The sequence below is a fragment of the Suncus etruscus genome, chromosome 8 (assembly GCF_024139225.1).
Source record: "Suncus etruscus isolate mSunEtr1 chromosome 8, mSunEtr1.pri.cur, whole genome shotgun sequence".
Classification (NCBI taxonomy): domain Eukaryota; kingdom Metazoa; phylum Chordata; class Mammalia; order Eulipotyphla; family Soricidae; genus Suncus; species Suncus etruscus.
The window spans coordinates 110798045-110819293 of NC_064855.1; the positions used below are offsets into that span (position 1 = coordinate 110798045).

General features: G+C 46.7%; 1 protein-coding gene across 1 annotated transcript in view; it reads right to left on the reverse strand.

The window, feature by feature from the left end:
• The window catches only part of ABCC4 (ATP binding cassette subfamily C member 4), a 216663-nt gene that overhangs the window by 164405 nt on the left and 31009 nt on the right, over nucleotides 1-21249 (reverse strand). Inside the window, exons 2-4 of the mRNA XM_049778722.1 lie at nucleotides 13728-13838; nucleotides 13262-13382; nucleotides 2199-2423 (exon numbers count right to left, since the gene is read on the reverse strand). Of these exons, the coding sequence (XP_049634679.1) occupies nucleotides 2199-2423; nucleotides 13262-13382; nucleotides 13728-13838 (457 nt within the window). The remainder of the gene's footprint in view (nucleotides 1-2198; nucleotides 2424-13261; nucleotides 13383-13727; nucleotides 13839-21249) is intronic.

Below are 21249 nucleotides of genomic sequence, written 5' to 3' on the forward strand. Positions count from 1 at the left end.
TTGGTGGTGATAATCATGGTGGTCACGGGATGATAGTGATGGTACCGATGATGAAGGCAGTGACATAGATGCTAATGGCAGTGAAAGTGATGAGGACCATGATGATGGCAGGACTAAGGCCATGTGGATGTCTGACAATGATATCATGAGCACTGTTTCCATTTCCATAGTACAGAAGAGGAAGCTAGACTTCTTGTGGCTTCAGCAAGACAATGAGGTCAAGACCCTGGAGATTCTCACTCTCAAGATGACTAAGACTTTACTCCAAGATGGGGTCCAGAAGACAACCTCACACTTGGCAGAGAAACCCAAGAAGTGTGAACTCTAGCTAAGCAACAACAGAAGAAAAGCACCAAGACTTCCATTTAAATTATTCGCTTTCTCTGCCGATCAGAATTTGGGGGAGGAGGGCACACAGGTCAAAGGTTCTTAGGGCTTCTGACTCTATGCTCAGGGGTTACTCCTGGAGAGTGCAGGAAACTCTATGGAGTGTCAGGGATTGAACCTGAGTTGACCACTTGCAAGGCCATCGCCCAGCCCACTGTACTACTGCTCTGACCTGGAGAGTTTGGTTAGTTGAAACTATAGCCGGGATGCAGGTGAAATGCTCATATGCACATACACTGGGAAATCATTACTCAATCTGATGATGTTAACTGCCATCTCCCACTTTTTTTTTGGGCCCCTATAATACTTTTTTGTTTGTGGTGTTTGGGGGACCACATCTGGCAGCACTCAGGGATTACTCCTGTCTCTAAGCTCAGGAATCACTCCTGATGGGTTTTGGGGACCATATGGGATGCTGGGGATCAAAACTGTGTTGGCTGAGTGCAAGGCAAATGCCCTACCCACTGCCCACTGTGCTATCACTCTGGCTCCCCGTAACACTTCTTAATATAAAAACATAAGCATATCAAATCATGTCTTAGTAAAACTCCTACAATGCACACAAAGGGTTACGAAGTGAAACAACATCTGACCTAAAAACCCTAAAGTCTGCTCAGTATTACCTTTAAAATCACCACCAAGAAAGAAAAGTAAAATTCAAAGTTTTATACTCAAACTGCAACAACTTCCTTTTATTTCAACAATACTAGTCACAGCCAGTTGGCAGGGATCCCGTTTACAGTTTTCTTTCATTAAGCAAATACATCGTGTGTGACTTAACCGCTTGTCTTAAAAAGGTGGCTATCCCCTTTATCCAATCCATTTTTCCTGGATTTACTTGTATAGATTCAATTGCTAAAAGTTCATTTTTATGGGGCCAGAGCAATGGGTAGGGCATCTGCTTTGCACACAGCCAACCTAGGACCAACCCGGGTTTGATCTCCAGCACCCCGTATGGTCCCCTGAGCCTGCCAAGAGCGATTTCTGAGTGCAGAGCCAGGAGTAAACTCCAGTGTCCCTGGATGTGGCCTCCAAATAAAAAAATATTTTAAAGGTTCTTTTCTAAATATAACTTTGATATAAATTAGTGTTTCCAAAAATTGTTTTGGTAGCCCCAACACCAAAAAAAAAAAAATTTTAAAGGGTTATTTTTTAAATACAACTTTGATATAAATTCGTCTTTCCAAAATAGGGGCATGTATTAGTGTCACAGAAGCAAATGCAGAGAAAGGGAGAGGAGGAGCTTTCCATTTGCTTAAAAGTTATTTGGGGGCCACTGAGAGTTGTTAGCATGCCCCCACCCCAACATAAAGAGGGCACTTAGCCAAATAAGCTTGAGAACTGCTACCATAAATGAAGAGTTTAATCAACAACAAAACATTCACTGATTGCAATAAGAGATGTAAGCAGGAAGACTCTAAAGAGGTGCTTTTCCCATCATATATCAAAGAACAGCTTGGGAGCCCAAGGCAGGTCTGAGGAGACTCACATTAGACACCAACAAATTTGCTTCGACTATCAACCAATACCCCAAACACAGCTGGATGCAAAAAGCCAACTTCCAACTCAAGATTCTAGGTACTTCTATTTCTGGCAAGTTTCATGTTTGCCTTGCACATGGCCAATGGTTTGATCCTAGGTATCCCATATGGTTCCCAGAGTCTGCCAGGATTAATGCCTAAGTACAGAGTCAGGAGTAACCCCTGAGTAACACAGGATGTGGCCCTAACATCTCCCCCAAAAAGACACCACCTGTGTCATTCAGATAGTTGGGGAAAGGCTGATGTGCTTTCATGGCAAATGCTACTTACCTTCCGGTAGATCATATGGCACATGGCAACCCGCAGCCTCATGCCGGCACACTGGACGTGGTAGAAATACAGATGGTGAAGGATGGCGAGCACCAGTGTGCAGGCTGTAAGCACCGTGGCATAGGCATAAGCTTCGTGCAGTGCTGCGGTGTCATCAGGGTTGTAGTTTTCAAAGTAATTAATGATTTTCCCCAGAAATAGGGGCTGGACCACTTTGGTGCCTTCCTGCAAGAAAATTGGGAGAGAGAAATATAAAACCTTCATAAGAAATATAGGGCCAGCGAGGTGGCACTAGAGGTAAGGTGTCTGCCTTGCAAGCACTAGCCAAGGAAGGACCGCAGTTCGATCCCCCGGCGTCCCATATAGTCCCCCCCAAGCCAGGGGCAATTTCTGAGCGCTTAGCCAGGAGTAACCCCTGAGCATCAAATGGGTGTGGCTCAAAAAAAAAAAAAAAACAAAAAAAAAAGAAAGAAAGAAAGAAATAGAAGTGAAAGGCCAGAGAGACAGGGGAGTATGGAAGTCTCCTTGTCTTGCATACATTCACTCCCTAGCACTGCACATGGTCCCCTGAGAACTGTTGGGAGTGAACCACAAGCCTGGAGTAAAACCCTGAGCACTAACAGGTGAGGGGAGCCCCCAAACCAAAACCTAAAAATATTCAAGCTAAGAAGCAAGAGTGTCAGTCCACACCTATTTTCCTAAATGCAAGATTTTGCTTTTATTATGAGCACATTTAAAAGGCTTTCTGAGGTGGCCCATTCACAGTTCATGTAACGGAAACAGACACCGTGTCTCCTTTCAAAGAATATCATCTACAATGACCCCTACGAGAAGTTCAAAGATCAAACTTTTTAGGACATGCCACAATCATGCTTAGGGAAAACAGTGGGCAGAAAACCAGAGCAGTCTTGGCCCAAGATGAAAGAATTTTTCAAAAATAAGAGATCAAGGTTGGAGAGAGAGATAATGTTAAGGTGCTTGCCTTGCTTGTAGTAGACTATGATTTGATCCCCGGCATCCCATATGGTAGTCCCCCCCCCCCCCAGCAACACCAAGAGTGATTCCTGAGCATCACCAGGTGTGGCCCAAAACAAAACAAAAACAAAACAAAAAGTAACCTGGGGGCCAGAGAGATAGTACAGTGGGTAGGGCACTTGCAACATGGGTCTGATTCCCAGCCCAGTATATGATCCACCAGAGCGATCCATAGTGCAGAGCTAGAAGCCCTGACCATAGCCAGGTATGCAGTCCCCACCAAAACATAAAAATAAAAAATAAAAAAGGTGGACCAGAAGGGTGAGATATTTGCTTATACAGGGCAGCTCAGCCCACCTGTACCTGCCCTGTTCAAAAGAAGCTAAAACAGCTCATTTAAAGGAAAAATGCTCAGGCCACTGCCTGTAGCCTCGAGTACCCAGAAAAGCAGCAGGAGTGATCAGATCAGAGGTGAGAAGCCTCTTGTCCTGCCCTGTTTCACAAGGATCCCAAAGTCCACCTTTTTCAGGAGAAGAAAAAAAGAAACAGGGACTGGGGGCCACATCATAAGATTTTCCCCACCAAAGGGCAGGACCCAAAAATGCAGTGACAGGTTAAAAATTAAGGCCATCAGCACTTCCCCATTCACCACAGTCACTGCTGTCACTAGGTTTGAAGAAATATTAACAGCCGCTTAGTCTTGGCAAAATTAGTATCCTTTACACTGAGGATGGCAGCAGGAAAGAACTCTGATCCCTCTGAGGAAAACAATCTGAGAAGAAAGGGAAGGCTGCACAGACCCACACGTCATGGTCACTGCACCCCATAGACAACTCCCTTCCTCAGGATCCCCTTTGCCAGGAAGCTTCTCCCTCAAAATTCAAGAAAAGCAAACCCTCCACATAAGTAGCCTGAGGTGTTCCCAGAAGCAAACACACAGGCCCCATTTTCCCCTATGGGCTCTTCTCAAATGCCCAGTGCACGGGGATTAGTCCTGGGAAGGCAATTGAGAATGGTAGAAGTGAATCCTGAGTCCAACTTCAACAATGGTGGCAGGTTTGGGTTCTGCCCAGAGTGTCTACAGGGGAGCCACCAGGTCAGCACAGAACCAATCCCTGGGCCCGGAGAGATAGCACAGCGGCGTTTGCCTTGCAAGCAGCCAATCCAGGATCAAAGGTGATTGGTTCGAATCCCGGTGTCCCATATGGTCCCCCGTGCCTGCCAGGAGCTATTTCTGAGCAGACAGCCAGGAGTAACCCCTGAGCACCGCCAGGTGTGGCCCAAAAAACAAAACAAACAAACAAACAAAAAAAAACAAAACAACAATCCCTTTCACAACCAACCGTGGTGTGGCCTAGTCTTCCTCGAGGTCAGGGAAGGTCAACATCTGAAGAGTGAGTTGACTTAGAGCAGAGGAAGCATCTCAAGGTTCTGGGACACCAAACCCAGTCACCCCTCTCCTTGGCACTCCATCATTCATCCAAGAGGTGGGAAGGGCATTCATTGGGATTTCAGTGGTCCAAAGGCCACTGAAAGTCTACAGGAGTGAAAACTCAATTTTCTGAGTTTTCAGGAACAATGGCTGAGAAGGTGGGTTCAGTCAGTCCTGGGCCACTGCCTGCACTCTTCCCAACCCCCCAGAAGCCCAGGGGTCTCTCTGCCTTTCCTAAGTTCCTACATGAGGTTGGTCTCTGAGCTTGCCTCTGGGACTCACAGCCACCTGCTTTGTACTCATAAGCCTAGTGACCGTGGACTAACATTTCACTCATTCATGTGCCTGTTTGCTCAACTGAGGGGCCAAGCACAGTCTCAGCAAAACTTCCAGATGCCCAGGTGGGAGTGGCCTGCCTCCATTCTATTTTGCTCTATCTACCAGCTGGTATCTGGTTTTGGCTCTGTGCTCAAGGCTTACTACTGATACTTGTGAGCAGGGGAATCCTTTATGGTGCTAGGGAGCAAACGGGTCAAGAACATGCAAGGTGGGGCTGGAGTGGTGGTGCAAGTGGTAGGGTGTTTCTTGCATGCACTAACCTAAGAAGGACCACGGTTCGACACCCACCCCACCCCACTGCGTTCCATAAGGTCTCTCAAGCCACAAGTGATTTCTGAGTGCATAGCCAGGAGTAACCCAAGCGTCACCAGATGTGGCCCAAAAACCAAAAATAAATAAATAAATAAATAAATAAGAGAACATGCAAGGCAAGTGTCTTAACCTCTATACTCTCTCCAGCCCTAATGCCTCATTTATTAGTGAAGTCCTTGGAAAGTTACACCGTCCTAGAATCCTACACATTTGAGTCCCTCCTCTAGGTCTCCTGGGATACCTTAATACATATGAAACATGAAAAGACCATGCTGGACACTGGACACAATACCCACCCCATATTTCACAGCATGCTTAAAATGCTTCTTTACTTTTCTTTCTTTTTTTTTTTTTTTGGTTTTTGGGTCATACCCGGCAGTGCTGAGGGGTTACTCCTGGTTCTATGCTCACAAATTACTCCTGGCAGGCTCGGGGGAACCATATGGGATGCTGGGATTCAAAGTACCATCCTTCTGCATGCAAGGCAAATGCCTTACTTCCATGCTATCTTTCTGGCCCCCTAAAATGCTTCTTACCCAACTTCATGGTGAGACCTAATTCATGAGAGAAAGAGAAAACAGCAGCATGAGATCCATGCAAGGAGACCAAGAAAATATGTTTGCGGGGAACACAGATGCAGAAAGAGGTGAGCTTTCTGCTGGAGGGGCAGCCAGGTTTTAGAAAAGACAACCAGGCGCATGTCTGGGTTCACCGCAGCTCTCTGCAACAGAGATGGAAACAGTCAATAGGCAATAATAGTGAGTGAGAAGAGATGCTGTTTCCATAAACATAACAGAATGGCATGGGGATGTTTATGAGATTTCGAAGTCTGCTACAGTGTGGCTGGAACCAGTGGGCAGGATGTTCAGGGAAATAAGACTACCAGTTAATGTCACTCACCTGGGGGCATTCAGAGAGACCATGTCTCTTGGTCGTGAAAAAGTACAGATTTCCAGGTGATGTGGGAAGGAGGTGATTCAATTAAAAATGATACTAAATGAAATAAATGATGAAACTTGGGCCCAGGTTCTGCCCAGTAGGATAAAATAAAAATCCTGAAAAGACCTTAAGCACAAAAAAAAAAAAAAAAAAAAAGCAGCAGCAACCTAATTTACTTTGCAAATTACTTTCAAAAATCTAGAGAGAAAATGTGGAAGTTAGGCATTCACTATTCATGCAGTTGACTTCAGTTTGAACCCAGCACTATAAAGGGCCCCCTGGAGTGATGCTTGATCACAGAGGCACAGAGCCTGAAGTAAGTCTTAAGCACTACCGAATGTGACCCAAACCAACACACCTAAAGAAAATAAAATTAAATAAATTTAAAACTCTGGAAGGAGAGGAAATAGAGAAGGAAGAACCCATAAAGACATTATGCATATTATATCATAAATATTGTAAAGGCAAGGGACAGAGCAATAGCACAGCAAGTAGAGCATTTGACTTGCACCTGGCTGACCTGGATTTTATCCCTTGCATCCATATGGTCCCCCAAACCTGCCAGGAGTGAATTTGGCATGCAAAGTCTGGAGTAATCCCTGAGTGCAGCTGGGTGTGGCCCAACACCCTCCCCAAATTAAAGGCAATTCTAAAAAATTCAGAATAAAATAAAGCAAAGGTATCTAAACACCTAAATACCTATCCCAGAGTTGGTAAATATATAACACAAAAGAACCATTAGAAATGGTTGTAGAGGCAGGAGATGGTGCAGTATAAACAGTACCTGCTTACAAGCACAAGAGTCCCTTCCCCTGGGCCACACACATGAATTGAGTACAACCCTTGGACTCTGCTTTGGGGGGGGGGGGAACCTCCACAACTCTGGACGTGACAACCCAGATATGCCACTGCTGGCCCAACATAGCCAAGAATGAGTGAGCACCACCTACAACACCTGCAGTCCCCATGGACACAGCTAGAGATGTGGGAGCCCCACTGAAGGGTGCCCAGGTGAGCACATGAGAGCTCACAGCTAGCAGATTCCACTTGGCGTGTGTGTGTGTGTGTGTGTGTGTGTGTGTGTGTGTGAGAGAGAGAGAGAGAGAGAGAGAGAGAGAGAGAGAGAGAGAGAGAGGGAGAGAGAGAGGGAGAGAGGGAGAGAGGGAGAGAGGGAGAGAGAGAGAGGGAGAGAGGGAGAGAGGGAGAGAGGGAGGGGGAGGGAGAGAGAGAGAGAGAGAGGCTAGCAGAAAGCAGAAAGAGGTGGAAAAAAGTGAAACATTTTAAATGCTTTGAAGGCAGCAAGGAAAAGTAATAGTAAAATTAAAAAAAAAATTTTTTTTTTTTAGTTTTGGGGCTATACCCAGGGATGCTCAGAGATTATTTCTGGCTTTGCTCTCAGGAATTACTCCTGGTAGTGCTCAGGGAACCATACAAGATTGAAACAAGGTTGGCTATAAGCAAGGCAAATAAATGACCTCCCTGCTATACTGTTGCTTAAGCCCCATAACAAAAAAAAAAAAACAAAAACTATTTTTTTTATTTTTTTCTTTGTTTTATGGGCCACACTTGGCATTGCTTAGGGTTACTCCTGGCTCTGCACTGAGGAACCACTCCCAACTCATTGGGGAACCATATGGGAAGCCAAGGATCGAACCCAGTTAGGCTGGGTGCAAGGCAAATGCTCTACCTGCTGTGCTATTGCTCTGGTACCCCCATAATAAAATTTTTAGAAAACAGGTTTAGGACAACATAATTTTAGGCTGGGGCAGAGTGACAGCACAGTGGTAGGGCGTTTGCCTTGCACATTCATATCCAGGACAGACCTGGTTCAACCCCCAGTGTCCCATATGGCCCCCCAAGCCAGAAGTGATTGCTGAGAGCATAGCCAGAAGTAACTCCTGAGCATCACCGGGGTGGCCCAAAAACAGACAAAAAAGAAAACAAAACAAAGCAAAATAATCTTAGGGCAGAGAGATAATAGTTTAATATATACTGAATATAATATACATAACATACTATATATTCATATAGTTATATATAAAGCCACTAAATATATATTATATACTCATATATTCTTACACATATATAAATATATATTTTTTCTTTTTTGGTTTTTGGGTCACACCTGGCAGCGCTCAGGGGTTACTCCTGGCTCTACACTCAGAAATTGCTCCTGGCAGGCTCGGGGGACCATATGGGATGCTAGGATTCGAACCACTGTCCTTTTGCATGCAAGGCAAATGCCTTACCTTCATGCAATCTCTTCGGCGCATTCTTACATATATATTTTAAGCCATTGACCTGGCAGGCCTCTGACTGCATATTAGAGCTATTTTATTTTATTTTATTTTATTTTATTTTGGGGGAGTCACATCCGGTAGCACTCAGGGGTTACTCCTGTCTCTACACTCAGAAATCGCTCCTGGCAGTCTCAGGGGACCATATGGGATGCCAGGATTCAAACCACCGTCCTTCTGCATGCAAGGCAAATGCCCTGCCTCCATGCTTTCTCTTCGGCCCCATCCCACTACCACATGGTCCCCCAGTACCTCCAGGAATAGCCCCCAGATTCCACTGCTTGTGGCTAACACCTCTCATTCACATAAAAGAAAATTATTATTATTTTGTAACTGTAGGGGCTACAGATGCAGTGCTCAAGAGCCACTAGGACTGTGTGCTCAGAAGCTAATAGGTGGCAGGGAGCAAAGCCAGGTATGTGTTATGTGCCTTTGAGTTCCAACTCCAGCCCTTTAAAATCACTTGGAAATATGCCCCCTACAGAATATTTTCCCAGCTCAGAACAACCACAACTGTGCATGTAGGAATCGTGCCCTGAAGCTCAGGTTCCCACACTTAAGTTGATGGGAAACAGAAAAACAATCACTCAGCAACCCCCTGGAAATCTGACTTCTTAAAGTCAATAAGGAGAAAATCCCCCCAAATGTACCCAAAGCTTATTACCTGCCCCACCTCAATAGTGCCAACATCCCTTCCTGAGGATGATGGTGGGGGTTCCCCTTTAGGAAACAGTGCTACGTAAGATGAGTTTAGATCTGTGTGGCCTGACCATTGAGCCCCAGAATTAGGCACAAGGGAAAAGCAACAGAGAAGAATGCCTAGGAAGCAAGTGTATGAGAGCATCATGTCCTGCCTCTGCAGTTCGATCGTCTCTCAATGAAGCCCAGCTCTGTCTTTCTTGCCAAGCACTCAAAGAGAGGCAATCAGGCCTACAGCAAGGTGTCCTTTTTCATCTAAGGAGCCAGGGTGGTTTGAGAAGGGGGCAGGCTGCACCTTCTCTGGAATTGGTTGTTTCTGATTGCCTCGTGTGTTGAGGTGCTGAGCATCTTAACACGCTGATTTTACTCCAATTTTCTTTCTTTTTGGTTTCATCTTTTTGGTTTCCCTGGAGGCACTCAGGAATTCCTCCTGGCTCTGCACTCAGGGTTAAGTGGGGTTTCAAGGTGCATGACTTCCCCCTGGCAGTCACCCACTTTGACAACTGTTCCCATGGGCCTAGTTTGAGGGGTCGTCCTTCCTGGGGAGATTATTCCTCCCCAAAGGCCATGCACCAGAGCAAACTATGCAGGCTGCCCTGTGGGCACCCTCTTTACTTTTCTAGAAGCTTCCTCCACCTTCTCATAGGCATAGGCCCTGGTCGTGACCCTGAGTGTCAGAGCCACCAGATGTACCACTTGGTCTCCTGGTACAGGAGGAGGAGGGAAGGGTGCACTTGGAAGAGAGGACTTCGGGCAAAGGCCCAGCACAAGTCAGGTCAGAGGGAGGGGAAAATTAGAGGCTGGAGGGAGTGAGGAGTTGGGGGGAATCCCTATTCATCAGCTGGATTCCAAAATAAAGACATAAGGCCAGAGGTAGAGTTATGGCACAGTGAGGAGGAATCTTGCCTTGCATACGATATGGTCCCCACATCCTATATGGTCCCCCAGCATCTTCCCGAAGATGATTCATCCAGGAGATGAATCCGTAAGTGATTCCTAAGCATAGAGCCAGGAGCATCACCAGGTTTGAAAAACCCTTCCCCCAAAAGTTTTAATAAAAGAAAACAGGGCTAGAGAATATAGGAGTAAGGTGCTTGCTCTGCATGCAGTCAAACCAAGGTTGAATCCCTGGCACCTCATATACTCCCTTGAGTGCTGGAAAGGAGAAGAGCAGAACATAGAGCCTGGAGGAGGCCCTGAACACAGAGCCAAGTGATTCGTGAACATCAAGCCACATAGGCCCTCACATTTGCTGGCCAGGCTAGTTTTTGCAGCTGAGCCATCTTTGAGCTCTGCCTGTCACCCTTTTGAATTCCGCTGGTGGCCAGAGCATGAGAACTGTCCAATGTCCCCAGAGCAGCATGTGAGTGGACAGAATGTGGACAGGGCCCAGGTAGCAGCAGAACAGCAGCAGGCAGAGGCTAGGCTTAGCCAGGCCAGGCCTGGGTGAAGCTTTCGAGCTGGAAATTCACAGCACCAGGGGGGATTGGAGGAACTGGGTTGTGTCTGGGAGGGACAAGCATGGACTAGATGGAATGAAGCCAGTGGCCCACAGCCCAGTATTAATTGGAGTTGAGCACTCAGCAAGTTTCCAGCATCCCCAGATTCTGGGTAGCTCCTATGGGAAAGGGGACCGCCCCACCCACAGTGGGGATGGGGCAGGTCTCTACTTGCCCAGAGATGCTGGCCAGGGCGGGGGGTGAGGGGTGTCCCATGGCTGTTGCAGGGCTGAGATTCAGCAGTAAGCACCTCCCCTATTCATGAGATTTGTTCTTGTTCTTTGCGGGTACTTCTTTGACGACTCCTAGTAGTGCTCAGGACTTACAACAGGCTCTGTGCTCACGGATTATTCCTGGCTCCCTGCTTCCAGTCCTGACTCTTTGCTCAGGACTGACCTCTGGTTCTCAATAGGCATCCTCCTAAAACCAAGTGCTCTGCCAGTTACCATGTGTGTGTCCAAGCACATAGGCCTGAGGCCAGAGTCATTCTAGGCAAAGCATGTGTGAGACTCGACCACGGAAGGCCTGGTCTGGCAGCTAGTATCTTGAGTCAGAAAGAGACTCAGACACTGGTCTCTGTGGCCACCTCGGTACCTAAGTCACCAGCCACTGTTAGACCACAAACAGCCAAGATGCAGGTTTGAGCACAGCAGGAAGTGCCCAGCATGGCCACATCACATGGGTTACACACACACACACACACACACACACACACACACCAACATGGGTTGGTCCTGCCCCACCTGTCATCCTCAGACTTCAGGCATATTGAGTCCACCTTTACCAAGACAACACATTCCTTCAGGACTCAGGCAAAGGGCAGAGAAGTCACATCTTATTCACTGGGGGCTCAAACCAGGCCCCCAGACTCCAGCTTAGCCACATCCACTATATCCACCTCCAATGAGGGCATCTTAAGCAAGTCCACAGAGTACAAATATGAACTCTGAACACGGGCCCCAGTTTAATCCCCGGCACCACAGGAGTGAACCCAGAGAAAATACTGCCAGGTACGGTTCCCAAATAAAAAGTGTGGAGGGACATAGAAGAATGCAGGGTCCAGGGCCAGAGCATAGCACAAAAGGTAGGGCATTTTCCCTGCAAGTGGTCGGCCTGGGTTTGATCCATGGCATCCCATATGGTCCCCTGGGCACTGCCAGGAATGACCCCTAAGCTTAGAGCCAGGAGTAACCCCTAAGCACTCCGAGTGTGGCCAAAAAACATAATAATACATGTCTGCCATGATGTGGCTTCAGGGGATTCTGAATTGGCTGTGTGCTCACATTCCAACCACAACTGCCCAGACCTGGTGCAAAGTTCCCAAATCTGACCTCAGCCTTCAGGGCAGCTGTACATTGTCCTGAATAATGAGTACAAGACAAATACAGAATGACAAGTGATGAGGCACTGGCTCTAGGTCTCAAGAGTCCCCGGGCCCCAGGAGCCCCGGGCCTGCATCCTTGGGCCCTGGCAGGGGCGGATCAACAGCTGCCAACAACCAGCCACTAAGCTGGGCTGCCCCAGAGAATTATTGCCTGAGCACCTGTACAAGATGTAATGTTATTCTGGGCTCTGGGCCAAACTGGCTTCCTCCAAACCACAGAGCCCTATTCCTGGAGGCATCAGAGCTGGGTCTACCCAGTGAGGGCTGAGTCCTCCAATCAAGACTGCATCCACCCAATTAGAACTATGTCCACCCAATCAAAGCTATGTCCGTCCAATCAGAGCAAAGTCCACTCAGTCAGAGCTCTGTGTGGCCAATCAGAGCTGTGTCCGCCCACTCGAAGCTGTGTTTGCCCAATCAGAGCTCCATCTGTCCACTCAGATGCCCACTGCGTCTGCCCAAGGGTCCTTCCTGGATCTTAATGATAAAGACCAAGGGCCATTGCCTGCATAAATGGCCTTCCTGTATCACTGTTCCCTCACTGTTCCCTACCAAGCACAAGACCTTGACTGATAAAAAGTTTGATTCCCTATAATGCTGAGTGAAATAAGTCAGAGAGAGAGAGATAAAAGCAGAATGGTCTCACTCATCTATGGGTTTTAAGAAAAATGAAAGACATTCTTGCAATAATAATTTTCAGACACAAAAGAGAAAAGAGCTGGAAGTTCCAGCTCACCTCAGGAAGCTCACCACAAAGAGTGATGAGTTTAGTTAGAGAAATAACTACATTGTGAACTGTCCTAATAATGAGAATGTATGAGGGAAATGGAGAGCCTGTTTAGAGTACAGGCGGGGGTCGGGTGGGGAGGAGGGAGACTTGGGACATGGGTGATGGGAATGTTGCACTGGTGATGGGTGGCGTTCTTTACATGAGTGAAACCCAAACACGATCATGTATGTAATCAAGGTGTTTAAATAAAATTTTAAAAAATTAAAAAAAAAAGTTTGATTCCTCCACCCCATTCTAGGCAGCCACCCTCCCTTATGCCCATCAAGAAACATCTACCGATTCTAGAAAGAAATAGTCCCACTCCACTTGTAGGCCTTAAATGGAACTTGCACCAACAACAACCACTACCTTGCCCCCACATACTGAAGCCTAGGGTAGCCCAAATAAAAGTGGTTACCTCAATTAAAGTAAAGAGTCCCAAAATGAGATAGGATTTCCAGTAACACTTGATGATTGCCCTCGTCAAAGATGCCTTTCGACCTTCCTTCTCTGCTTGCCAAACTTCTTTATCCCAGTACCTGGAATAAGAAATAACATTCATGAGTGGAACAGATAGTGGGATCTGGGAGGGGAAGACTTATGGGGGGGCTTATGGTGGTAAGAGCCTCTTCAGGGACTCCTGAAAGCCATATCAGGTAGCCCCTGAGGAATGGGAACAAGGTACAGCTTCCAGACACAAGTTAGCACCCCAAGAAGGTAGGCAGAGTGGAACTAACTGAGAACTTGGGCTCAGCTGACTCCCTTGGCTTCCAAAGACTTATGAGGCAGAGTAGGCTATGCTGAAGGTCTACGGACCCTGGGGAGAAGAGCAAAGGCCCCCACATCTTCTCCCTACTCGACCTCTCCTCATGGCAGCTACTTACCCTTGCAACTCGTCCCCCAGGTGCTTGGAACGATCTTCGGGAAGCACTGAGTACATGTCATCTTCTTCAAGTCTCCGCTGGTGGCCGATTTTAAATAGGGGGTTCAGCCACCTGGTAAAAGAAAAGCAAACAAGAGGAGGCATGTGTCAGCTTTCTGCATCCAGTTCAAATTAAATCCCAAGTCTATATCCAGTTTTTACTGAAATCCTACTTTAGAGGGTTATGAGAAAAAATAGGCAGTATTTGGGGACGAGTAGTGAGCCCCACTCAGCAGGGCTCAGCTTATTCGGGTGGAACTTGGGGAACTCATACAAGGCAGGTATTCTATCCATTGTCCTATCCCTCAGATCTGAAAAACGATGAGAGAAAAAAACAGACAGAGACAGAGAGACAGAGGGGGGGAGAGAGAGAGAACGTAGAAAGGAAAGCAGAAGAGCCAATGCAAATTGCACGTGCCTAGGCTCTAACAAAGGGCACTCCAGTTCTAGATTTGTGTCTCTGACTTTTTTCTTGTGCAGGCTGGGACTTGAACCCACATGCAAGCCGTGTAGAAAAAACACAGCAGATACTTATCTGCATGCACTCAACCCAGGTTCAAACCCCAGCATCCCATATGACCCCCAAGCAAAGCGAGGAGAGATTCCTGAGTGCAAAACTAGGAGTAACCTGAGTGTCACCAAGTGTGGCTCCAAAACAAAATAAAGATAAACAAATTATTGTTTAAAGAGAATGCTAGATTCAGCACCTGCTTTGCTGAATGGGGGAGACCCCAGCATGTTCCCCAACACTACAGGGTTTCCTATACCCCCCAGAACCACCAAAAGCAAACCTCAACCACTGAGAAAGGAGTAGAGAAGCCCTGAGTACCAGCTCAGATATAAGACAAACAAAACACACCAGGTAAAATTCTGATGAGGATTATTAGAATAGGACATTTCCATTTATTTCAAGTTTTCTCTGCACATGATACTAACTCAAAAACGGAAGAATAACTTTGCAGAAATATCCCACCCAGCATCCTTATTTAAATTATTAAATACTAAACAGTAACAGTCAGTTCACAGAGCTGATGTAAAAACAATTATCATTTTACTAGCTTGGCCTACTGAGAACAATTCCAAGGTGAGACAATACCCTATGAAGGTCACTGCATCTGCCATCTGTCTCTTACTGCATTATCCCTGCTGCAATATTGTCACAAGGGAGTCTGAGGAACTAGCTGCTGTGAGTCAGAAAGATAACTCAAGGGCTAGAGCAACTGTTTTCCTGGGTTAAATTTGCAGTACCACATGATCCCCCTTCACTGCTGGGAGTGACTCCCCAGGACCACCATGAGTTGCAACATCCTCCCCCCAAAATATATTTGTTGAAAAATATATAAATAAATAAATAAACTAAATTTGTTGAAAAAATAAAAATAAATAAATAAAATAAAAATAAAATAAAATAAAAAATAAATAGTTCAAGTGCAAAGAGCAATACAGCCTCAAGTTTCAGTAATTTGCCCAGAAGACCAGATTCTAGGCCCAAAGATTCCAAATTCCTACATCCTTACAGTACCCTCCAATGCTTGGTCACTCCTCTCAAGTAAATGGCTCCATTTGTGAGTTTACCATTGGACAGGATTGAATACACAAGTAGTATACAGAACTACAAAGTGAAAACACATTCACCATGTTCAAGACTCTTTTCTCCAATGAGATGTCAAGTGAGCTGTGAAAGAGCATGGGTACATTGACCTACACAGCAGAAAGCTGTGCATCTTGGGAGGAGAGAATAGACCAAGCCCCCACCCTGCCGAAGCCATACCAGCTGCCCCCATCATCCAGAATCTCCGTTTTCCTAATGACCCTGCCTCATTACCCCTCTACGATTCCCTTAGGGAACACCAATCTGACCACACTTTATATATGCCAGTTTGGGGGCCAATATCACCAGGGCTTTTTGGTGCAAGTACAGGCACACTTGTCCTATATCTTCCTTCTTCCAGGCGGCCTGGAAGCTGAGTACACATTCCTACAGTATTAGTAATAGTGCTTTGAATTTCTGGACAACTTTATTTGTTAGATAGCACATACCAATTTAACAGAATGGACAACTAACAAATGTTTACTAAATTTTCCACCATTGTATTAAATACTTCATTGGAGATACAATAATCTTCACAAATGTCTTTGCTACTGTACTTTTTCTTTTTTTAAACTTTCTTCTTTTCCTTTTTTTATTTTTCTTTATTTTTTTCTCAACAACTTTTCTCTCACTTATCTGGAAAAATATATACCAGGGTCAACTATGTTAAAAATTAAAAAAAAAAAGTGTGTGGGGTGTTAGAGCTGGGACTTAACCAGGTTATGACTGTGTCCTTCAGGCTGTTGTTTGGCCAGGCTGCGAGACTCCACATCTCCCTATTAGGAACATGTGAACCCAAATCCCAGTGAGATAATCATCCCACCATCACCACCACCACCTACCAGGATGGCCGCCATCAGGAAGGAAACATCAGGATCAGGTGGGTGGAGAACTTAGGAGCTTGCCCACAGCCAATAGGTTCAGATAGACAGAAGGACAAGGACAGGAGGGCCCAAGACAAAGCACAGCTGTAGCTGGGAGGATAGAGGAAGCAAGAACTGGAAGCTGGCAACACAGAGCCAGCCAGCAGGGAGCTAAGGAACCTAGGACACTGCTCCTAGTGTGTGTCTGTACAGGTGTCTGTGTACCTCAGGCAGCTGAATCGGACATCGAAATCTATTCCAAAGAAATTAATGAAGTTAATTCATGTGCATTGAGTCATGGCTTCAGAATAAGATGTGGAGTGATAGTCCAATAGGCAAGGTACCTGCCTGTTTTGCCCTTGCATGTTGTTAACCTGGGTTTGATCCCCAGCACTGCATAGTGGTGCCACCTGCACTAAGAGGGATCCCTGAACACAAAGGCAGGATTAAGTCCTGAGCACTGCCCAGTGTGGCCCAAATCGTTCCCAACACAAACACACACAAACACATAAAACACACACACACACACACACACACACACACACATACACAGGAATAAGAAAAACTCAACTTGATGTGGGGATGCAGAACCTCAGCAGGGTTTGAACTCTGACACTCATGGCAACCTCACTCTACACACCATTACCATGAGACGGAGCTCAAAGAATCAAGGGGGTGCCATTTAAAGACCCCTAGGACCCAGGGGCCGGGAAGGTGGTGATAGAGGCAAGGTGTCTGCCTTTCAAGCGCTAGCGTAGGATGGACCTCGGTTCGATCCCCTGGAGTCCTATATGGTCCCCCCAACCCAGGAGCTATTTCTGAGCGCATAGCCAGGAGTAACCCCTGAGTGTCAAACGGGTGTGGCAAAAACAAAACAAAACAAACAAAAAAAGACCCCTAGGACCCCAATCAAGTTGCTCCATAGGGCCACATCTGGGACTCTGGCTCTTAGTTTCATATCCCAACCAGGCTCCTTCAGGGTAGAAGTATCCAAGAGACAGGCCAAGCCTTTACAGGAATGGAAAGCTGGTGGTTTCCTTCTCCTCCATCTGCAGCCAACCCACTTGGTCAGGAGCCTAAATTTCCTGTCACACAGAAGGAAGGGACAGTGTGAGATGGGGCCACACAACACCACCTTTCCAGTTTCTCCATGAGCAAAAGCTGATTTGATCATTTGAGGTTATTGCCAGATGAGTATCCCCAACAGCCTCTTCTTCAAGGGGGTCTATCTCTCCTTCCACCACAATTCAGGCAGCACCCACTTTTCTCTCTGCAGGGTCACATGGTCTCTCTCTCTCTCTCTCTTTCTCTCTCTCTCTCTCTCTCTCACACACACACATACACGCGCATGCACGCACACACACACACAGCAGTGACTTGGCAGTCCAGTGCCCAGGATATACAAGATGTTCCTTACGTATCAGCAAGGCAACACCGCAGACTGAGACAGAAGGGGAAGTGACGAGAGTCCACACTCCCCAGTTAGTTCAAGACTGACTCAAACACTGGGACCAGCTAACTCCTGAAGTAGAAGACTATCAGCTCCCAGGTTAGGAGCAGCCCCCCCAAGCGAATTTCTCACCTCCCATCCACCACTCCCACCACACCTCACAAAAACAGCCTCAGGAGGCGAAAGAAACTAAGTCAAGACAGCTAGGATAGTTAACAGCATGGCTTCCCCCGTCAAAACTCAAAATGGTTTGGTGGTTTTCTTTTGCTTTAGTTTTTAAAGTGATGCCAAACATTGAAACCAGGGTCTTACACTTACAAAGGCCTTATGCCAGCAATGAGCCCAAGGTCTTACATGTACAAGCGTCTTTTACATAAAAAAAGCCTTACACATACAAAGGTCTTAAACATACAAGGGCCTTGCTGACGCAGATGGCTCAGTCGTTAGAGGGCCGCATTAGGGTCCTCCTCGGAAGACAGTTGGGCAAGGGGTCATGTAACAAAAGACTCAAAGTCTTGGGTGCTGGAAAGTGGCTAAAAACTTTGGCCTGAGCCTTGGCTAAGAGCAACTGCATTTATTTCTCTAGGTTATTTATACATCTAACAGCAGGATATCAGCAAAAAAAAAAAATACATCAATTTATAGGTCCCTCATTCCAACATATATTTAACACATATTAGCAATTTTCTGGGCCAGCATGAAAAGCACATGGTCCTGTCTCCCCCCTTTACCCAGGAAAACCAGTCAGCCTGCTCCCCCAAACCCCAGTTTCCTATGGGCAGCTAGCAGATGTTGGGATCATCCAACAGTGATAAACAGACCCCAAATGTTTGCCTCTGAAACTGCAGTCATGCAGCTCTGTAAGGGTCTACCCCTGCCCAGAATACCTCCATCTTCCTCCCTGTCACCCCCATATCCAGTCCAGCCATGAGTCCCACAATGGTTCCCCCAAATTCAGTGGCTCCCTAACCCCGCCTCTACAGCTCTGCTTTCATCATGGATGCCAGCAGCCAACTCAGACCCCTTGTGCTCAGAGCCATCTTGGCCACTGTGCAAACTAATAAGGTTTCTGTCTCCCCACTTCCCTTCACTCCAGTGAGGCTGTCCTGTAATGGCAGGCATGCTGGGTTGTGGGCTGGGGTCAGTGTGCCCACAGCATAGACCCTGGAAGTCACAAGTGGTCCACAAGCTGAGATTTTACACTAGAGCATGTGAGCAGCACCAGGGATCAAACCTGGGGCCTCACATTGGTATGGCTGGATGTAGGCCATGAAGGCATCTCTTTCCTGCTGCACCAATAGTTTCTCTCTGATACAAGGCCATTGTTCTGTGCTGGGAAGTACTGACTGGGACCTGTGTGTGACTTGGTCCCTCTAAGCTTGCTGACCCACATTGCTAACCACATTGGAGACTGTGGCATACTGGGCTTGGCCACTCACACTTCTTGTTCCTTTTGCTGAAAGCACTAGAAGAAAATAGTGTTTCCCCCTTTTTAATCTCTTTTTTCTTTTTTCTCTTTTTCTTCTATCTTTCTCCCTCCTCTTGTTTCTCTTTCTTTCTCCTTCCTCTCCCTCTTCTCTATCTCTCCTCTCCCATCTCTCTCTCTCTCTCTCTCTGTCTCTCTCTCTCTCTCTGTCTCTCTCTCTCTCTCTCTCTCTCTCTCTCTCTCTCTCTCTCTCACACACACACACACACACACACACACACACACACATCTCCCTTCCTCCCTCTTACCCTGCCTTTCTCCTTTCTGCCCTCTCCCTGCCTGGGCCAGCACAGAGTGACCCACATTTCCAAGTTCTCCCTCACCCTCGGTTTCATTTCCCTTTCTGGCCTCAGGCAGAACTGAAATCACCCCAGACATTACCTGGGCTCTCCTCTCTAAAACAGGAGCTCTGTGAAAGTAGGGTCAGCCCTCACAGCTGTGCTGCTAGCATGATCAAAAAGGGAACCCCCCCCCCAACCCTACCATGGCAAGGCTCTGCACAACCATCAGGTGGGTCAACCTGTCCCCAGAACCTTGGGGCACACTCCTGAAGAAATAAAGTCATGCAGGGCCTTTGCAAGTTTCTATTCAGGCAGGATTCATCATCTCCTAAAAAGGCAGTCATCCCTGTGCCTGAGGCTCCCAGAAAACAAGAGGCTGGAAGGGATGTAGTGGGAATCCAACAGGAAAATACTAGACTAAGACAGGGCAGTTAGAAGCAGGAGCAGATGAGACACAGGAACCCCTCAAACCCAGAATTCTTTTCCTCCACACCATGTCCTAGTCCTCTCTATAACATGTCGGAAACATGTCCTTGGGTGCTGTGCAAGGCTGAGGAGAGGCCAAGTAAAACCAGGCTCCTTCCAGAGCAATCAGCCCCACCCAACCCAAGTGAGCACTCCCCTCCTTCTCACTGTCTCTCGACTACTCCGCTCAGTCTCAGGCAGCTGGCCAAAAGTAGGCCCATAATTCCCACTGAAATATTGGTAAGTTTACTGATTTAATGTTGCTTGTTCTTCATTTCAAATATGGTATTTCTTCCTGTTTTGATTTTTACTTCAAAATAAGATATGTGCAGGGGCCGGAGCTGTGGCGCAAGGGGTAGGGCATTTGGCTTGCATGCACTGACCTAGAATGGACCATGGTTCAATCCCCTGGCATTCCATATGGTCCCCCAAGCCAACAGTGATTTCTGAGTGCAGAGGCAGGAGTAACCTTGAGTATCACCAGGTGTGGCCCCAAAACAAACAAAAATAAATAAATATGTGCACTGTGCACAGGAATTTGTTCATAGTTTTTTTTTTTTTTAACTATATAGTCTGGCTCTCCAACAGTCTGAGGAACAATAGACTGGCCCCCTGCTTAAAAAATCTGAGGGCCACTGTATTAGCTGATAAGGAGCCAATGCCCCAAACAGCCAATGCCTCAACATCAAACATTTGCAAAGAGGGACCAGAGTGATAGTACAGTAGGGACATCATTTGCCTTGAAAGCAGGCCACCCAGATTCCCTCCCCAGCATCCCATAAGGTAGCCCCCCAGGTTGCCAGGAGTGATTCCTAGGCACTCCTGGGTGTGGCCCAAACAAACAAAATCTTTCACAGAGAAATCAGTAGCTAAAGAAGCAACAATTTAAAAAGTGGACAGAGGATAGGAATATTCACTTTTCAAAAGAAAAAAAGGGCTTACAGATCACTGGACACAGGGGAAAATGCTTGACAGTACAGCAAATCATGGAGAAAGTACACATCAGAACATGGTGAAGAACAAGCTCAAGCCTGGCAGAAAGGAGATGATCAAGATGAGACTCAAGGGCCCGGAGAGATAGCACAGCGGTGTTTGCCTTGCAAGCAGCCAATCCAGGACCAAAGGTGGTTGGTTCGAATCCCGGTGTCCCATATGGTCTCCCGTGCCTGCCAGGAGCTATTTCTGAGCAGATAGCCAGGAGTAACCCCTGAGCACTGCTGGGTGTGGCCCAAAAACCAAAAAAAAAAAAAAAAAGATGAGACTCAAGACCAGCGGAGGCCAGGAGATGGAGAGAGGCCTCTGTGGACTTGTGTTAAGAGAGACAGGAGCAAAAAATTAAAGAGAGACA